General features: G+C 40.8%; 1 protein-coding gene across 5 annotated transcripts in view; it reads left to right on the forward strand.

Annotated features, from left to right (window-relative positions):
- The first annotated feature begins 14,474 nt into the window (after positions 1–14,474).
- AGFG1 (ArfGAP with FG repeats 1) overlaps positions 14,475–20,911 on the forward strand; it is a 37,328-nt gene continuing 30,891 nt past the window's right edge. For all 5 annotated transcript variants that reach the window (XM_050902698.1, XM_050902699.1, XM_050902700.1 and 2 more), the window contains exon 1: positions 14,475–14,836. In XM_050902698.1, coding sequence (XP_050758655.1) covers positions 14,670–14,836 — 167 coding nt within the window. In that variant the 5' untranslated portion in view covers positions 14,475–14,669. The remainder of the gene's footprint in view (positions 14,837–20,911) is intronic.

The raw sequence follows: 20,911 nt of genomic DNA on the forward strand, positions 1-20,911 counted from the left end.
TTGCATTGGTTCTGACCCAGGTGCTGGGTACAAGTGCATTTACGTCTCCCAGTGGTTGTTCCTTTTTAAATCACATTTTATTTGTCTTTCAGAGAAGACAACAGATCAAGCAGCATGTCAATAACTGACTGACAGAAAGGAATCAGGACAGTTTATTCTTGCAACCCACTGAACAACTCATTGATTATTGTTATGAATATTATATTTGTAAACTTACTTAACGGTAGAAAAGGATATGTTCTTTAGCATTTATGGAATTTTGGAATAGGTTAACATCATCTCAAGAGTCAACTTTGATTAGGCTTTTCTGTATGCTACCTTTTAACCTTATGTGATGCAGATATTTCTGTTACTGTATTTGCATTTGTCCTTCCTTTAACTCATTCAAACCTTATCTCATAATCAAGATTTTTTTGTTAAGTGAAAATTATAATTGGTAAACCAGAACACAAATAACAGTATTTCTGCACTAACTTAAAATATGATGTCATGTGTGTGCTAACAGCTACTTTTTGGCAAAAGTACAGTGCTATATGCTAACCCTTTTTTTAGCCTCCTTTTCCTTCTTGATCTTTGTATTAATTCGCATAAGTATGCTAATATGCTTAGACATAGCTATAAGTTGAATTATGAAAGAAATGGACTAGTAGTCGTTAATCCATTAAAAGCAATGGCAGTTTTGCTATTGATTTTGGTCTGGACTTGGTTTCACTCCAAATGTTAAATAAAGTCAGTGTGTGAATAGTCTTGGATTACTCTGTTTCTGTCATCTAGATCCTTTGTCTTTTTCTTGAAAGTGTTTTAAAAGTGATTTTATTTTGAGAAAGGTAAGAGAAGTTCTACTGTATTGGTCCCAGCTAAGTAATTGGAGAAAAACTTCTTAATATGCTTTCATGCACTTTTGTTAAGTTACTTCTGTTCTCAGTATGTGCTTTTGTGCCTGTGTCTCGAGCTGTTCAGTAATGTGACTGAACGCTCTGTATTATCTCCTTGTTTTCAACCGCAGCTGCTTCTGGTTACAGTAACCAGATATTTTGCTGTAATTTTCTCTTAAAAAAAAAAAAAAAGTCCAGGAATAATTCTTGTGTTAATTGTTGCTGTGACTTAAAGGCAGGAGATTAAAATACAATCACTTTACAGTTAACTCCATGTTAATTTGGAGTTTGAAATTGCTGGTGAAAAGTTAAAGCTTTTATTGAAATTCCTTATATCAAACTCTTTTGTTTTTTAGGATAAATCAAAAATTTAAATAAGCTGCTCTGGTGTTATATTGCTATAAAAAGCCATGAAGAATTCAAAACATCAAAAGATGTGTTGTCATTCTTTTTGCAGGGCAGGGGGAGAGGGATGATGCAGTACAGAAACATTGGAAGAGCCCTACTTGTTCTTGTCCTTAACTTTACTGAGTGCTGTGGTAAACTTTAAACAGGCTCTAAACTATTTGGTTTCTCTTACATCTGAGCTTTAAAGTTTAATATTAAGGGATGCATTTAGTGTAGAGAAGCGAACATCTAAGGACAGATTGTTTTTATCTTTTCAAATTGATTCCACTGATCTAATGGCACTAGTTTTGTGTGTTTACCATTTCAGCTTGTCTAAGAAATTGTTGATAAAATGGGAAGAAAGAATGGTCACCAGCTGGTCAGTAAATAGCCACTGTCGTAGTGCAAAGTTGCACAGTGGAAACACAGTTGATCTGTGTGACAGAATCAGAGCATTGAAGGCTGTCGGTGATTCTTTAAATTACGGGGCATACTGCAATGCAGCTCTTCGTGGTGCACCTAAAAACTGGGGCTCGTCTTCTTTGGGAAAAGGGTAGCTCTAGGGAGAAGGTAAACGTTATCATCCCTTCTATTTTTGTGTAATAAGTGTAACGTTTCTGCCAGTGTGTGGCAGCTATGCTTGTGACTATGCTCTTGAACTTCCAGGTTTATGTTCAAATATGTTATCTGAATTAACTACAGTGCAGGTATTGTACGACTGTCGGGGACCTCCTGGATCATCAAGACAATCCATCACCATCATAGCTATGTCATAGGATCCTTTTCCTAAGCAGGCTGAGCTCCATTTTAGAAGCACTAGATCTTTTGCTCTTGTTGCACCAGCTGGGGACAATTACAGAACCTCAATGTTCTGCTATGGAAATTAAAAATTATGCCTTACCTCTGTAAGTATTCATTGCCAGTTGCACTCACTTGTTCTTATGCCAGTGTTCTTTATCAGAAGAAATCTTGATTTTATTGACGTTGTGAGAATTTTGCATTTAATTCCAATAAGATGAAAATTTCATCAAGTTTCGAACGTGCTTGAGAGTCCCTCTTTATACGGCATCTCAATAGCTCTGCAGTCCTATGTTTTCCCCTAATTAGACTGGGATGCTTGTATAAATCAGAGCAACATTTGTTTTTATAACTTGAGTAACGTATTTTAGGTTAATCATTACCTGACATTTGTAGTTTAATACTCTTTGTCCTGAAGGCATGATTGTTGTTTGAAGTACTTAATTTTGGTACTTTATATAGGCAACCAAAATTAATCACATCAATAGGTAGGTGTGTCTATTAAAAAATGGTATTCTCAATAGTCATTCAAATGACTTAGCCAATTTTTATGTAGCATTTCTAACTCTTAAATTAAAACATGCATACTTGCAAAAAAAAAAGTTCTGAAAGAATGTTTTGATATCCAGCTTGAAAGAAAGTTTTTAACACTAATGCGAGTTGTTTCAGTAGAGAGAGACAATAGTTAGCTATGGTCCTTCGCTTCTGGCAACAGCTTCTATAGTTTCATGATTCACACGTATTTAAATAAGCACGGAATCAAATCTTCGGTTTGTCAACACCAGTGTATTTGTCTCTTTCTGTAGGCTGTGGCTAGCACTTGGGGGGGGGGGGGGAAGTGCCTCTGGCAATTTTTCCACCTTATAGAAGCGAGAAAAGAAATACTTTGACTGATGTGGGAGATCAGGTTCTGAAGTTTCTAGGTTTGGAAGTTTTAAAATGTTCTGCTCTTGCTTATTTGACCATTTCTAGAGAATGATGCCACCATTCACGTAGTACATAGTAAGTGATAATAGACCCACTGCCACATTGAGCTGACAGTTTTGTGGGGACATATCTGGATTTGTGATTAATATCTCTGAGGTAATGCAGCGGATATTGCCAGATGACACAAATAATTAAGCCTAGTTGAATGAAAAATCATTACGTGTTCCTCGAGGCTGAAGGAAGCACACTAGTGGAGCACCACTGTCCTACATTAGACCTAAACCTATGAGAGAAAATTGAGGGTAATTGGAGTTCAAAGATACCATTCTGCAATCTGTTCTTGTGGAGTATCTCCTTCATGGAGGCAGCCCTACGCAATTAAGAAAATACTAATGAAACTGAGGAAGTGTTACAGAATTGTCCTGTAAGAGGAGGATTAACCAGGGGGAAGCATTCTCACCAACAGAGGGCAATAATTTGTCTCAAAGTTCTCGCTTGGTCCAATAAAGAAATTCGGTTACTTTAATGATAATTTCAATAGCAAGAACTAGGAGGCACAGCTTTCTCCTCTAAGTTATCAGCAAAAATACCAGTGCTTAGGGTGATAACGTAACAAAATGATTTGTAGAAATAATTCCAATGTCAGAGAATGTTTAAGGAGGAAAAGAGTCCAGAGAGAAAATGGCTTCATTTGTTGAGAGCTAGTCGAATGCTAACGGAAATTATTCTCTCTAATTTCAAGTGATAGGAACTGAAAATGTTTAAAAAATAACTTCTTTTAATAGTCCACGAGAAAAAAAAATGCTTCCGTAATCTAAAAGTGTGTATCTGAAGGTTGCTTATTCCATTACACAGGCCTCCTGCATCAAGTAACGACTGTGGCAATGAGCTTAACAGAACTACTTTTATAATTTGATTGGGCTTTCATCACTAGGAGGCTAATGGTTTTAGATTGGAGTGATTTACCTATCATTTTCTGTTTATAATATCAGAGTACAGTTCAGTTTTGCTTATATGTTTCTTTTGCAGTAGAAATATATGTTAAATATTTCATTTCTATCTCGTATATCATATGATGCTATTTCAGCATGTTTCCAATCAGGCAGAGATGTTCAACAACCTGTGTCTGCCAGGCAATGAGACAATACTGGGCAGGGGGGCGGGGGGGGAGGAATATGACATTCATATTGGCATTTAGCAGATCCTCACATGGCAATTCATTATTGCTTCTATTGCTGCTTTTATTACTTTAGGATGAACCTACCCTAGATGCACATATCCATATAGTTTTGCTTCAAGACCCATGGCATAGCATATTTTTCTTCCAGCTGCTGAGAATCTGCACTGACCCTCGGTGTCCTGTGACTTCAGGCATGATGTCTAAGTGAGGTTTGTGATAATTTCCTTGATTCAGTCTGTGTGCCGCATGAACAGCAGGCAGGCTGCTGGAGCTCATTGAAATCTAGACCAGTAGCAAAACTGTTGATTGCTCCCAGCTTTCAGACGTAGGTAATTTATTTCATGGTTTATTTCTTTGAGAGATTCTTGTGGAATTTATCAGTTCTTAATTGGTTATTTCAACTGCCTACTGCAAGCTTTGCTGTAAGATCAAGTGTTTAGGAGATGATCATGGATCAGGTTGAATTTGATTGATCTCATTACCTCATGAGAGATAAAAACAGGCAATTTAAAAATAACAAGTTTGAACATTTTTTCTTGACTGGAGTACTATACTCATCATTTCCTAGTAACCAAAAACATCAGCAGTAGATTAAAAAAGAAAAAAGTATAAAATTTGGAATAAGCTTCAAAATTTTCCTCTAGAGAAAAATTCCCCCTATTGCAGAAGGGATTTGCTGCTAGTGACAGAATCCACTGCTGAATTATCTGAGACTTACCAGATTCTTTTTGAAACCTGCAATGAATGCTTTTCATACTTCAACATAATTTCCATTTTTGAAGCATAGCAATACATCCTTTTAACATGAAAATGTCATTCCAAAGAGTTCACATTGACAAATGGTTATTTGGATTTCATTATACAAGGGGATGAAACTAGCTGTAGAGAGGACCGAGGGCAATTGTGGCCGTTGCCTGGCAGTGCTAAGAGGCTCTAGCAAAGAAAGAAAACACACAGTATTTTGGAGCAGAGCTGAGATTGTGGTCAATACTCTGAAAATTCATTGACTGTTAGGTGCTCAGTTTATAATGAGGATGAAATAAAAAGGATTAAACTCTTTGACAGGTGGGTTTGTACAGTGATCTCTAGGAATGATGGAAAGAGTAGGAGTGTAAAACAAAGAGTTTACCCTGGCAACTGGCTAGGTCAGTAACAATGGAAACTTTTCATTAATTACTATGAAACCTTTCTCTATTAATCATTACTTTGCTTAAATTGTTTTATTTTTGAATGGTTACCCTTATAATCCTAACTCTGAATTACCAAAGTTGTGGTCCAGGCCCTGCACCTAGAGCCAAGCGCGCAGCACTGAACGGCAGCTGGTAGCTCATCAGCGTGGCCGGGCACACACCTCCTCTATCTCTCGCCTGCATGTGTCGACGTTTCAGTTGGGCAGTTATCTGTGTGCACAAAGGTACGCGCAGGGAGGGAAAAATAAACTGAAGGGTAGTTCTGGCATCAGAGCAACATTTATAAGCTGGCTATGAATACACTGAACCTGAAAAATTGGAAAGCTGGACCTTAAGTGATAAAGTACTGAGGTCTGAAACAACCCCACACAAAGAGGAGTAGCATGCAAAAACTCCTATATATTCATAAAGTGGATCTTGATAATTTAGGAAAGTCAGGGTAAACTTAGAGAGTTCTAAGGAAAGTATACCAACAGTGTCACAAATTCTAACAATTACAAGAGACTTGATTAAAAGTCCTAAGTTGTAAGAAATACTATGCTTACCTAATAGCTTCCGAAATAGCTTTTTTTTCCATATTTGTGATGATTTCTTAACTGTCAGGTTCCTTTTCCCTGCCAATTTTCCTCATCCATGGTAGTCTGGAGGAACTTGGTTTAGTTTTTTTCATTTGTTTAAAAATCTCTTGCACATCGGGGGCTGTATTTCTCAAATTCCTGTGTTTATGTCAGTAAGACGCTGCTCTTTAAGAACTAGGGTCTTGCTCTGAGCGGACATTTTCCCAAATTTTTCATTCACTGTGCTGTTTCAGAATATTTATTCATTCTCTTCCATTAATTCCCTTGTCCACAAACAAAACAGAAAAAACCAAACCAAAACAAGGTTTTGTTCTAGTCAGGCTGCAATAATGTTCTGAACACTTACTCTTTTCCAGTTGCCAAAACACAGTATGTGGAATATTACTATGCCCACCATGCCTTAATTGGTAATTTGTTTCTGGGGTTTGTTTGTTTGTTTGTTTTGTTTTTTAATTTAATTTATTTAAGCATGTAACCAGTAAATATTAAATATTCCTGTCATGTCATGAAAAAAGCTGCTTTTTCATGTCAAGTCATTTTGGTTAAGTCACATGCTGATGAGCATTTCTCTTTTTCCTCTCGGTTAAAAAAGAGTTTTTCTAATTGGCAAGTACTTTCAAAATCTGCATTCTCAATTGAAATTCACACACGTTGTTTCAGAGACATGCCCGTCATTGCCACTTAACCAGAGAATGCATTCTTGAAAGAAATCTTAATTTTTTTTTTAAGCTGTTTGTATCTACAACTGTGGCTTGCAGTGTTGAAAACAGTCAGTTCAAGGCAAGAAACTGCAGGTGCTCTTGCTGTACAGCAGAATATACAAGAGGCCTGAATGTCAGGGGATTCACTTTTCTTGTTAACTTAATTATTCTAAACAACAATTTGAGGGTTTGTCCTTTTACTTCCAAACTAAATGACATGGAGAGAAAGTGCTAAAATGTTACTAGTTTTAGCAGTATTTTTCCCATGTGTGGATTGACATTAGGCTTCTCCTGCAGAAAACCTCCCTTAAGAGGATATTTGCAGCTACCAGGGATTATCCGTATCTATTCACTGCAACTGCACTAGCCTGTGCTACATTCTCTGGGGGATTTTTTGTTTGTTGTGCATCTTGTTAGTGCCCTTACTTTTAACCTGTTAATACTACCAGTCATAAAGCCCTTCTCTCTGCAGTTTGGACAAGACAAATTCTCAGGGATTCATGGAAAAATCTTGGTGGCAATATCTCAGATTTTAAAATTACAGTAGTGGGAAACATTACGCTAAATTTGAAGGATCAGGTTTCCTTTTGTAGTCCACTTCTAAACTATTTTCTTTCAGCAACAGGATGGGGCTGAACTTAATTTTCCCATATTCACATTACATAGCTTATTTTCTTTATTCTTCTATTTGAATGTCTGTCATCTGACAGCTCTGTTTCCCAAATTTCCCTATTTTATGTCCGTCTCCATTGCTTTGCTCTAAGATACTGTTCTTTTTCATCCCACTTCAAATCCAAATGGAAGTTTCCATGATTTTTAGTTATTCTGATACTTGTTATATTCATTGATTTGTTCAGTGCAGTGTACAAAACTCTTAGTTTATCAGGCAAGATTCAAACACTACTATATTGGAGTCACTGATTTACCATCTCAGTGTTTCAGATAATGGAGTGCATGATAGGTATTTTGTGGCTTGTCTTGGCATCTCAGACTCAGCCCACTTTTTCCTTCCTTTTTGACCTTTTTCATTCTTTATATATTCAGGTTGACTTAGAGAATTAGAAAGTTTTGGACCTGTTTTCTGTGTGTAGATTCCAGTTGTAAACATTGTTTCAGGATTACCACGAGCACTGAAGGACACCTGCTCAGAACACTTAATTCTACTCTAGTGTTCCCCAAATCAGCCCTCAAGTGATGTTTATTAAAAGAATTAAAATTTTAGGGAAGCCTGAAGGAGAATATGTGAGTTTTGTAAAGCATGGGCAAATAAAAGAACACTGGTTGAAAATACTACTTCTCCTGTCTATTTTCATATCGTGTTTCCCTCACTGAAGATGCTTGTCAAATTACCTGTAATTCTTTTTGCGGAATCTAAGGCAGTTCTAAGACAGCACAAACCAATAGTAGTTTCCACAAATTAGACTGACTAATCAATAATTTAGATTCATTAGTGGAAAGGAACAAAGGCCTCCCTTCATTCCCGTGGGAGTTTTACAGAAAACAGGCAGGAAATGCTCATCATCAAGTGGAAAAGGTACTGAAGAATTGAACTTGAAAATACACTGGGCTTTAAATACAAATCTCATTCATAGGTCAAGAAATAAGTTATGTTATGTAAACTTTAATGTGAAAATTAAGTTGTTCCTGTTCAGAGAGCTGGGAGAGCATTTCCTGGTTTAGTACTTTACATAGTCAAATAGTACAGAAATTGTTGGTGGTTTAGATATCTATTTAGATTCTGTCTCTCCCTCTTCTAATTTAGAACCAAAAGTTAGACAGAGTTAAACGGTCTTTCTATCATCGAGGTCTGTCTTTCAGCTCTTTGTCTCCTAAGGTCATTTGTTTGCTTCTTTCTCGCTTTATTCATATCGGTTCCACAACCTCTCTCTTCTACCTATAGGCTCTAGGCTGCCTTGTGTATTGCTAACATTCCCATGGGCAGTTCCAGCAAATGTAAAATATGATATGGCTTACCATTATTTTTCTATTGCTGTTTATAGGATCAATTATGAATATACTCCCTTTTCAGTTTAAAGGGTTCCACTCTCCTCTGGCATGTTCCTCTGAAAGGACGCATGAAACAATCATTTTACAAAAAGTCCTGTGATTTGTGGTACAGTTTATAAAGCATCATTCAACGACAGGATCTTACAGAATAATGATAAACCAATACAAATCAAAATCCGTAACAGAAACATTGGCATATACCCTAAAAATAAAGGTACGGTAAAGATGAACTTAAATATAAAACACATTCACCTCGCATACAAGATATTCTTATGACAGATGTTTTGCTTTCACTGCAACTGTATATAGGCATGTTCTTTCCACTACCTAGTCTGTGATTACAAACTGGAATATGATCTTGTACACTTAAGGCATGATGGAAATTCAAGAACTGTGTCAAATAAAGGGGCAAGGTTGAAATATTGATAACCTTTCAACATCACTGACCAAGCTAGAAAGCAGGAAGAGAATAATGCATCCTCACCTATCAAAATTTCTCACTAAAATTAAAAAATGAAAAAGTCCTGTGACTTTGGAACCAGTCAGTCTGCTGAAATGTCCTCCCTGGATGTGAAAACCTCCTGTTGAACTAGACTGGATTACACTGTGAGCTGGGACAATCCTGCACTCAAAAATCCCCCACTGAAAAAAAAGAAAACCTGTTCTTCACTGAGCACGGTACCTGAAGGAACTTGTAAATCTTGAGGCAGTAAAACAGTTGTAATCTTAGGCAAGACAGGCTCACAAGGTCCCCTAGTAGTTCCAGTCCAGCCAGGAGAGCACAGTGTTTAGTTAACAACTGTAAGCACAATTTGAGCTGCTCACTCTTCTGAACAACTTTCTAAACAGCTAAAATTCAATAACAGAATTTATTTTTTTTATCCTATCAATGGATATACTTTTTTTTTTTTTTAGTTTTATGAGAAGAAAACAAAAGTAGATGAAGAAAGCCTAAGGAGAGTATTTCCATAAAAGAGATGTTAATAGTTTAGTTAACTTGAAAAACTGAGGAGAGGTAGGTGTACAGGATAACTAGTGCTACGTGGGAGTCCATCCAGGAAATCTCAGTCCTTCCCATTGAAAAACTTCAAGCAGATGCAACTGAACTACAAGGTAAAAGACTTAATTCAGACAAAAGGAACCATATTTTTAACAACATTAACTTTAGGATGTCACTGATTCAATTCATTTCAATTCAAATTTTCCACTCAATTTAGAAAAATTAATGACTGCAAGAAGCTCATCTAAATTGCCATTTACAATGGAACCTTCATTCTTGGCAATTATCACCAAGAGCAGAGCATCAAGCTAAGAGGAAAGATACTTAAGGCTTTTTAACCACCTCTGATGTTGATCTGTTGTGTTAACTTTGGAAAGGCATTCTACACCTTTATGGTCCTCTTCTTAGAACCCATCTGGTTTGTTCAGATTAATAGGAAAATTCTATTTTACTTTGCAGCAAGGAGAGTATGTGTCTTGCTGTTAATTCCTGATACCTGGCTCTACACAGCTTCAATCTATCTCACCTGGAAACTGCAAAAGCTATTCTATCAATAAAGATACAGTAGATAGATCATGAACTGTTGAGGGAGGAGTCTGAAGAAGAATTGCTTTTTCTGTCTAAGTTTTTTGGTCTTTTTGATACTTCCCGCTCTTCTGCTAGCTCTTGGTTTTGTGTCGCTCACCCCAGACCTTCAACCTCCTCCATGTCATCCTCAGAGCCAGCACTTCTGCTTTGAATCTCAGACTTTCATTGCTGTGGTGGCTGAAAATCACTTCCTACCCTACATTACTCAAAACGAGTTAGATGTATGTCACACTAATAAAACATGACATTTAAAAAAAAATAAATTAAAGACCACTAACTTGTGCATTACAAAAAACCAAGCTGATGTGACTGTGCCTTTCTCTTTATTGTGAGGTCTGTTTCCTATGAACAGCTGTTATGGGTAAAGGCAGGGCTATCAATCATTTACCTTTTCTACTATGTTAATGTCATAGCAGTGGGTGGGAAATCTCAAAGGGAAACAGCATTTCAAATAAAAACAATTTTGGAATTCAATCATATTTTTCTGACCATTTCCTGCAGTTAAATTTTCTAGATTTAAATAACTGTCAAAAATAATAATGATTTATATAAACATTACTATGACTTTCTCTTGTTTTGATCTTTTACTAAAATGTGTCTATTCATTAACAAAAAGCTACCGCTTAAATAAGGCCAGGCACAGACACACTAATTTATGCTCAGTTGACTGAATCTTTACTAGAGCATATCAGTGAACATTCTTGCCAGATACGCTTGCCATGTTCGTTCTTTGCATTTTCAGAAAACCCTCCATATACAAATATTGCAGTAGCAGTTTACCACAGATCCGATATACCTAATCCCAGGATTAATTTTGTGTGCCCATCAGTAGTGAAGCAAGATGGATTTAATAGCCCATTAGTCTTTCAGCATGATAATTTTCACGTCACTTAGCCTGCTGGGTTAATTGCTTTAAAATGGATATTATTGACCTCAATCCTAGTGACAAACGGAGGATGTCTTACTCATCTCCCAAATGTACATTCTTAGACTCTTGTTTCTTTTGGTCCTGACCATAAATTCCCTAGATTATGTGCTTGTATATCATAATTTATACCCTATTAGCCCATATTTAAGGCCTTACTGAAGCAACGTCTTTCAGATATTATTACCCATGGCTGGAATAACTTTTAAGTTCTGGTTTTTATGTGAAGATAAATGTTGCAAGCATAAGAAATCATTGTTTTACCTCTTGTTAAGAAATTAATTTTAATGCTAAAAGCTGTAGCGGGTGCAGCGGGGATTAAGCACTTTTGGAATAAACAGCTGGCCAGTATATTTCCAACCACAAAAGTCTGGTCATTAGGAGGAGAGAATGAAGAACAAATTTGCACAGAGAAGCTATAGGAAAGGAAATTCAGGTCCTAGGGTACAGAAACAGAACAATATATCAGGAAAAAGAAAACCAAAGAGTAAAGCTGCAGAGTAGAGTTTTTATTCATGTGTATTATTTGTGGATTTTTTTCCCTTAGTAATTTAGAGAAAACACAAGCCGTCTGCTTTGAGGAAATCAATGCTAGCTGTGAGTAGCAAAAACTAGAAACGGGGGGAGTGGAAGAGCAGCACAAGTTACATTATTGCTTGTGGGGAGGTGAAACAGGGCTGGAAGTTAATGTAGCCAGTTCTCAGACCTATATATGTCAATAGTGTAACACATACATTTATACATAGGCAGTTGTATTTCTCAAGCACTGGTTCCTATGGGAAACAAGACGGTAAGATTTAGATGCTTGATTGTAGGAACCCAAGATTTGGAGCAGATGTGCTCACAGTCTCTAGAAGAACGCAAGTCCCACAGAGCTTATGGCTATTTGTAAAAGGGTGTATCCTCACAACCCTCTGAAGTCTCATTATGTAGTTGCCTGGGGTAAATCAGCTTTATAACACATAGAATGGAGAGGCTTGGTATTTTTAAAAAGTGATTTCTAAACCAAATTAACGTCAATAAGGGTCATTTGTCTACTAGCATAAGCCCATCTTGGTGCTGACCATGAATAACATCAGAACTGTTTCTTCATGAAACAAACTAGAGCCTGCTCTAGTGTAATATGAAATCCGTAAGACTCTTATTGAACTTTGTGATTGACTTAAACGGTACTAGGATTTTCCCTAGGAGCTCAGTTCCACATTTTAATGACAACGACAACTTCAATGACAATGGTATTGGTTTTGGTAACAACTGTTCCTACGTGATATTCATGTAAGTACATTCGCGACACAAGCAGTTGAAGTTGGACATTCTCGCTTCAGTTACAAAGCACCTTTGACTCTTGTTGAAACAAAACCCAACTGTATGTAGCAACTCTCCGCCGCAGCAGGTGGTGTGGCCAATCATTGCTCTCCAAAGTGTTTTCCAGGAAAAAACCTTGGTTTTTAACCTTTAAACTTTGTTTCTAAATTTAGGTCATCTACTTTAGGTCGTTTAGGTCACTGGCAAATCTCCAGCGTTAGCATGTTTCGTAGAAGGCAAAAAAAATGAAACCTTCTGAATAACAAGAATATCAGCATTTCAGAGAGAAGTGAAAAACTAGAGGAAGCAGTGAGAGTTTGGTTCTTATAAGACTGGCAATGTTTGGTGTTTACTTTTAAGAACGCTATTTAAGCATTTGTGATTATTTAATGATTTAGTGATGTTTATTTTTCACTATGAACAGCTCCTGCCATCCGTATTGGAAAAAATTGAGATCAGTGCATTATACTCTGGGTTTAAAACTTAGGACTGGTTGATCAGCTCATGTAAATCAGCACATCCAGAGAAATCAGAGGAGGAATGCCAAATTACCGATGCTGAACACCTAGTCCTAGATTTTTTTAACTAAAACTATGAGGAAAATACAGCGGATCAGATCTTGCTCCTACAAAAGCTAGAGCTAACGTATGTACTGACGTCAGAGGTGCAAAACTTGACCCTAAATGCATTGCATTGGGAATCATTAAGCCTTAAAAGATTTTAATCACACGTCGTGTTGCCAGGCAGTTTTGCAAATTAAAACACCAAATTATAAAGTACATCATTGATTTTTTTTTTACATTGATTTTGCATGCTGTTGAAAAATATTCCTTTAGGCACCTTTGTAAGGAACAAACAAACGCGTATTTTGTAGATCAGCGGCAGATTTGAGTTCAAGCCAGAGCCAAGGGTTCCTCAAGGATATCAGCAGATAGACGTGACTGCTGGCTCCGTTTTCTTTCCTTTGATGAGGAAAGCGGCCAGCCGGGCACCGACAGCCGCATTCCCAAGGGGAAACTGTGCACTTTTCATCTCCGTAACAAAAAAGACGGAGACCCATAACAATGTTCTCCCCACAAATCCCGCTGCCTTGCGAAAATCGCGCCGGCAATTCTCACCGAGCCCTTGTGAAGCACCCCAGCCGCCCGCCCGCCCCCGGGAGTCACACCGCAGCCGCAGGGACCCCCCGGCAGCCCTCCCTGGAGAACGTTTCCAGCTCGGGAGGCGCGGCACGGCCTCCTCCAGCCTCCCACCGGGCCGCCTTCGCCTCAGCCTCCGCTCTCACGGGCCTCCGTGACTGAACGCTCGGGCTTTGGGGAGACGAGGGCAATTTCGAGGGCCGCAGGGAGCGTCGGGGCGGGGGCCGCGGTCGGTGTTCGCTGTTTTACGGAACGGCCCCCGCTCCCCGGCTGGCCTGAGCCCGCCCTCACCGCGGGGGGCTGAGGGGGCGCGTGCAGACCGGCGGCCGCGCCTCACGCTCACGCCGGGAGTGGGGGGGGGGGGAGGACGCCCCCGGCGGCGTCGCTGGAGGGCGTCGCGGAACAGCCCGCCCGCAGCACACGGCGGGGAGGGGGCGACCCCCCGCCCTCCCCGAGAAAAGGCGAACCGTACATTTTATTGAGATTTTTCCATTAGGATTCTCCACAGGACTGCCACCCCCCCCACCGCCCTCCCCGCCCCTCCCGGCGTCCCCTCCGGGGTTGCAGCTCTCCCCGCTCCTCGGAGCAAGCCCCCCGCCCCGCCGGGTCACGCCGGGTGACACGGCCCCGCCGGAGGCGCCTCCCCCGGGCCGGGGTCGCGGCGGGAGGGGAGTGCGTCCTCCCGCGCGAGAGGGGGCGCTGCCGCCGGCGAGCGCGTTCGGCTCCGCCGCCGCCGCCATCTCCTTCTCTGATCTCATAAAGGTGTCGCGCAGGTTCCGCCTGGGCTCGTCATTCAGCCGCCCCGGGCCTGGCGCCGCGGCCCTCGGCCCGCCCCCCTCCCGCCCGACCTCTCTCGCGGTGCCGCCGGCCGGCGTAAGCGGCCACCGCGCTGCCGCCCCGGCTCATCGGCGGGCGCCGGTTGCCCTCCCCGCCCCTTCCTTTCCCCCTCCCCCCACCCCACCCCCCGCCCCGGCCCCCTCTCCCGCCGGCCGGGCCCCGGAGCGCCGCCGCCGTCGGGGTGTGAGCGGGGCCCGGCGCCGTGCCGGGCCGTCCCCTCGCCGGCGGGGCCATGGCCGCGAGCGCCAAGCGGAAGCAGGAGGAGAAGCACCTGAAGCTGCTGCGGGAGATGAGCAGCCTCCCGCCCAACCGCAAGTGCTTCGACTGCGACCAGCGCGGCCCCACCTACACCGACATGACGGTGGGCAGCTTCGTGTGCACCTCCTGCTCCGGCATCCTGTGAGTGCGGGCGGGGGGGGCCTTCGGCTCCATCCCTCCGGCCGGCCCGGGAGGGGGAGGGCGGCGCCGGTGCCGGCGGGGTGACCTCCGCCCCTGGCCGGCCTCTGGGCTCGCTTCGCCGCCGGGAGACGCGTGTGCTGGGGCGGCGGCGAAGCGAGCCGCTACGCGGGGTGTAGCGTCTCGCCTTTGGTTTCGCTGCGCCGGCCGTTTCCCCCTCGGGTTTGCCCTTCCTGCCTGCCGCACGGCAGCGCCGGGCTGCTGGGTCAGCCACGTCGGAGGGGAGCAGGCGGGGGGCTTTCCCGGGGCGGGGGAGGGGACGGCACGGCACGGCAGGCGCGAGGCTTTCCCGGGGGTATTCGCTAAAAATCCCCGTCGGAGCCCCCTGTCCGGGAGGTGGTGGTTGCTAGCCGGGTGTGTGCCTGCGGGGCCGGGGAGCACGGCAGCCTTCGCGGCTGGCGGGCAGCGGCAGTCCGGAGTTCATCCGGTAGCTGCTCCTGGGGAGGTGTTTCTCTGCACGTAGGGAGTGTAAGCGCTTGCCCACGGCACGCACGTGAGTGGGGGAGCACCACCACCCCCCTGGAAATCGTTGAAGGTGTAGTTAATTAAAAAATGCTTGGGGAATACTTTTGGGAAGGGAAGGGGGCACATGGCTGAGCAACTCACTTTCATGACAGCCTTGAAGACGTTGGGAGACTAACCCTATCGTGAATACTGAGTTGAACGTTTAACAAAATCTTACTTTAATGTTAAGTTAAATCACCAGCCTAGCATTTTGCATATCAAATTATGCTTGATGGTAGTTTGTAAGACAACTCTCTAAACTCTAGCCTAGAGGATAAATTCTAGCCTTAATAGTTTAATATAATTGATCAGAAAAGTAGTAGAAGGTGTTTTCTTACATCTGTGACTTCCTACAAACTATATATTTAAACCTTGGAAAGGGATTGGCTCTGATAAAGTGGATTGCATTTTTCCTGTTCCTCATTCCTGCATGGGCCTCCCCACTACTCCTCCTCCCTTTTCCACCCTTCTTCCTCTGAGATAGTGTGTATGAAACTAAGAGTTGAGATCAGTCAGTTCTGAATTTCAGTTACGTATACATAACTTGGGGAAAACCCCTTACTGTCTTCAGTGTTACTGTTTACGTAGCTAAACCTGTTTGCTTATGTTTCTGTGACATTGTGCTTATGGAATGGAGCAGAATCAAAGAGTGGCCAAAGTAAGTAACAAATAGTATGTCAAAGGATACAGATTTGTGTTTAAGGGTTCAAGCTCATAAAAGGCATTCAGAAGCCTGAACTAATTTCTGTCCCCTTACTAAGAAGGACTAAGTACCCCACACAGGCCTTCCAAGTAAGTTCTGGTGTTTTAGAACAAAGTTGGTAATTACATTGAGATTCAAAACAAAGCAAACATGTTAGTTCTGTGCTGAATTTACATGGAACAAACTGCCTTTTATAGTACTAGACAGCTAATTAGGCTTGGGGTTTTTTTTTCCTTCTACTTTGTGTAGACTTTTGAACAGGCTTGACGCAAATACAGAAAATACATTCAGGTTGTGGAACTGAAAAGAAACTCTAGTTTTTGACATATACATGCTATGTAATCAGCCAGCTCTGGCTATTGTTTGCTCTGTTAGCAAACTGTTATTTGTGCTGGCATGTGAAACTATTTTAAGCTACTGCACAGAGCTTATTTAATGGTTGCACATGTTCTTACTGGTTAAACTGACAGCATGATAAAACTGCTCCATGAGAATATTTTCCTTTATTTTTCAGGCTTCTTGACCTTAATAGACAAATACCTCATGAGTGCTGCTGAGATGTTTAGCATGGGTTCAGTAGGATTTGCTCCTTTTATCTGTTGGCTGGGAAGTATGGACTACTGAAGTCCATAGTCCAATTTACAGTAACCAAAAGGATGTACATGCAGTGAAACAGCTAGTAAGCAGGGGACAGCTGTCACTTGTTGTTAAGTTGGCCATCATTTGTATGTTACCATGCTTAAAGGAGGAAGACTTTTTCTGAAGAAAAGTTGTTAATGTATTGGTATTCTAATAAAATGCAACTAGCTCTTGCATTATAAATATGCATTGGTTTTGTGTTGCTATAAAAAAGAAACCACAAACAACATTTTTAGTTGTTGCAGCTAGTAATACCTACACTTAAAGCTGGAGTAAAGGACTGTTAAGAGGACTTAGAGCTTTCTTCTGAAATAAATTTGGGCTCATTCTTCCATGTTGACTTGGAAATGCTTTCATAAATAGTGTGTGCAAGATCATATGTATTGGTTAACACCTTAGAACCTAGCCAGTGGGATATTTTTGTTAGTGATGAGACCTAGTGTAGGGATAGGTCATGTCTGTTTCATAACTAGAAACTGTTATTTTTAACACTTCTATCAGAATAGTCCTTCGTACAACTTATTTCCAAATGCTTTTCACTGTAGAATTCCACAGTAGAGGGAAATGACCTGGGAAGAAACCGCATAATGGCAAATAAGTGTAAAACTACTGCTGCTTCTGTAGTTCTTAATGGCTGCTTGCATTCTACCTTATAATACTTGCTTTACTGTAAGGCTTTAATAATCTTATTACTTCATCTTGTTTGTATGCTATGTGAATGACTTGCATTGCTTTTTGTTTTAATTATTTTTTTCTAATCCGGTACAGGAGGTATTCTTGGAGTCAAGTAGACCAGTTTTTTCAAGTATGAAGTGCCCAATGCAAGGTTAAAATACTAGTACATTAACAAGTCTCCCTCAGAAAGGCTTCTCAAGTAATTAAAAGTGGTTGCTAACATTGGTATCATCTTAGACAGGCATGTTGTTCTAGATACAGTTAACTCTAAACTTTTAAAATCTAAAGTCTAACTTGTTTTTTTTGCAAGTTTTCTGAAGTGTTTATTCATTGTCCTGGCAAGGACAGCCTGTTCAAACCCAAAACCTGCACTCTGGATCCATCCTTAATTTCCACTAAGGATTCTATGTGTAGAAAGAGCAACGCTATTTATTACTAGGTTTAGCTTTAAAAACCTACCATCTTCTTAACTATTTCCAAAACCAGCATGTCTAGCTTGTTGAAGTACTGCTAAAAATGATGAGAGAACTATTGACTTTGTTAAAAAGATCTGTTTCTGACTTTAATGTTGAAAGTGAGTCTTGTCAAGTTAGAGGTATGAATAACAGAGGAGGTCCTTTTCCATAATACCTAGGTTTTAAGTTTTCCCATCAGATTGGGTTTACCAGAGCAGAATTTTTGCTGTGCAAAATGGTGCATGCAGGAGAAAGTTCATGGATAGTAGCATGGATAGTGGCTTCCTCTTAAAATACCTCTGCTTGTCCCCTGTGTTTAAATTCTCTTCATGTGGGAAAAAAGCACACTAGCATCACACAAGCTGTGCCTAATTCAACTTTTTGGTGTTGGACAAGAATATAGGATATATAGAAATATACACACAATCATTTCTTCCCTGAGAGTGGGAGGAGATGCTCTAGAGGAGCAGTCTTGTCAGGTCAAGGATTATGGTAATATAAAACCAGAAGACTTCTCTTTATTATAGCAAAACCGCATCTCAGGAAACGTTGGCAGAGAGATTCTTTTGGTTTGACAGAAGTCCTTTGGTTCAAGGGATTATGTTGGTAGCTATGTCTGTTGTGTTTCTGGATGCTACCATGTGTCCTGCTGACAGTGACATCCTTCCCTTTGTCTTATCAAATGCCTCTTTGCCTTGCTTCTCAGCTGTCTGGGCATATCTTTGCTTTCAAGCACTTCTGTACCACTCCTAGTCAGCCCGTTCCTAACTTTCATAAAAACATGTTTTTAAATTCTCGAATGGAAACTATTCCTGTTTGACTAAGAGTCTACTTCTACAAGTTTTGTACTACAGAAATTTTTTATTTAATTTTTTTTAGTATCTGCTGATGTGATAATTAGGACACTCCTTCTAGCCTTTCTCTCACTGCTGCCCGCTTTACTCCCTCCCAAGTTACTGAGGAAGTCTCTTGTTCAGATGTTTGCACTTCTGGCTTGTGTCAGGAAGGAGCAACAAAGAATGTTTAGAACATATGGTTACTGTGGGGCATGCTAAAGCCTGTTCATGCTATTTCTTACAATTATTGGGTCATGTGGCCTTCTTTTGGCTGCTTATAGTATTCCTAGTTGAAATTTTAAATTTAACATTTTCCTGGGTAAGGGACTTACGTATCAGCCAGATTGGAGTATTTGATGGCAGATACTAGTAACAAACTAAAAAATAAAACTTTGTGCAATGGTGGTGAATCATTGTCCCTTTCCCCAAAAGAAGTTTTGCAGAAATTAAAATGGTCTAAATGAACAGTGTTAGAGTGAAGGTGATTCTGGTTGTGTTGGCATGACTTTCCAGTCCTTTTTTCCTTTGGACCATGTTTGGAAAATGGCTCTCTGTGTTATATGTGTATATATATATTTTTTAAGGGTATTTCCTATATTACTGTGTTTATTGTTTTCAGTGTCATGGCTGCAGACCAAAGGAAAGGTCTATACCACAGTGAATACTATGCAGTTCAGAAAGGATGTTTGGGTTTTTTCAAGAAAAAAGTTAAATTAACCTTGACTGTGCTTCTAAATGTGTGTGAGCGCCTTTTGCTGTTAATAATAAATGAGCTTGTGAGATGGTGGAGGGTCTCCAGGGAGGTCTACAAGTATCAGGAATGGCCAGTACTGCTTATATTCTCTTTTGCTAATAACAATAGCATAGAAATAATAACAAATGCTGTGACATTGGGTTTTCTAAAGCTTGTTTTCCAGACACATGGGGATGTAGGGTGCTCTATGATGGCTTGGCATTTGACTTGCCTCATTAACTTCCTGCTGCTTAGGGGATCGGATTTTGCTGGCTTAGACTTGAGATCATGTTAGAATCTGATACAGGGGGACATTAGTGGTGTTGAGTAGCCGTCTGCCCACCATTCCTCCCATGGAAGTGACCCTGTATTCCAGCAGAGCCCACTCTTTAAATTTTTTTCACCTCCTAGCCCTGGCCTTCGCAGACAACTCTGCTGACATTTGTTTGAGATGAATGCAGCAGTGGCTGCTCTGCCAACAATTACAAGTTCAACCATAATTTGCTACTAAATGATGTTAGTAACAAATGTTCAGTGCTCGTTGACAGTGTTTTGAATGTTTAATGTTTCAATTGCCAGACTTCAGAATCTTGTGTCAGTGGCCTTAAAGCTTCCTTTGTTTGCGAGAGCACCAGTTTTAACAATGCTCTTTGAAGAACAGAGATCTCATGTTCTGCTCATGTTCTCTGTAGCTGCCCCTGTGATAGGCTGTGTCACTAGAAGCTTGGACTGATTCAGTGGAGGGTCAGTGGAGGATAGTCTCATAGCTGGAAGTTCTGGTCACAGTGCTGTTCCACAGAAATAACCATTGCTGTGCCTGAAGAAGTTGGCAGTGATGAGTGGGATCTACATATGGGATGTTCTAGCTATGGTGTGCCGGATAAGTGCAGATGGTATAGTCGTCTTACTTGGTCATCTTTCCCAAGGGCCTCTTAGGAGATAGGTGCGATCTGGATTAAGTGCTGAGGTAGCGGTTGGTTGCTGTCTTCCTCAGGAACTCTATAGTAGAGAAAGGAGTAACTGGTACCACTGCACGGGTGCAAGTTGCAAATATTTGTTCAGGGTCAATTTAGATTTAGGCATTATTAACTTGGACTAAGGGACTATAATCTATTTTGTCTCCTATTAAACGGGGAACATTGTAAAGCATTAGAACTGTGCAAAACACTTGTCAAATACATGGAAAGAAACAAAGCAAGTGGTAGATACATTTTTCCTACAAAAAAGAAGGTTTGTTAATTCCTCATAAGGAATAATTGTACTTGGCTGTCTACCAGTAAGCTTCCCCCATATGTAGATGAGTTGTTTGTGAATCATTTGGGGCATCGAGTAATCTCTGTAGGTAAGGAAGGGTATGAAATATCTTAGGATTTTGAAGTAAGAGTAGGTTTAGTACTTAGGCTTGGTTCTTGAGTTCTGCTTTGTAAATCCCACAGCTGCTCGGTTTTAGGGAGATTCTAGTCAGTTCATGGG

This window comes from Gymnogyps californianus, chromosome 10, assembly GCF_018139145.2.
Source record: "Gymnogyps californianus isolate 813 chromosome 10, ASM1813914v2, whole genome shotgun sequence".
Taxonomy (NCBI): Eukaryota; Metazoa; Chordata; class Aves; order Accipitriformes; family Cathartidae; genus Gymnogyps; species Gymnogyps californianus.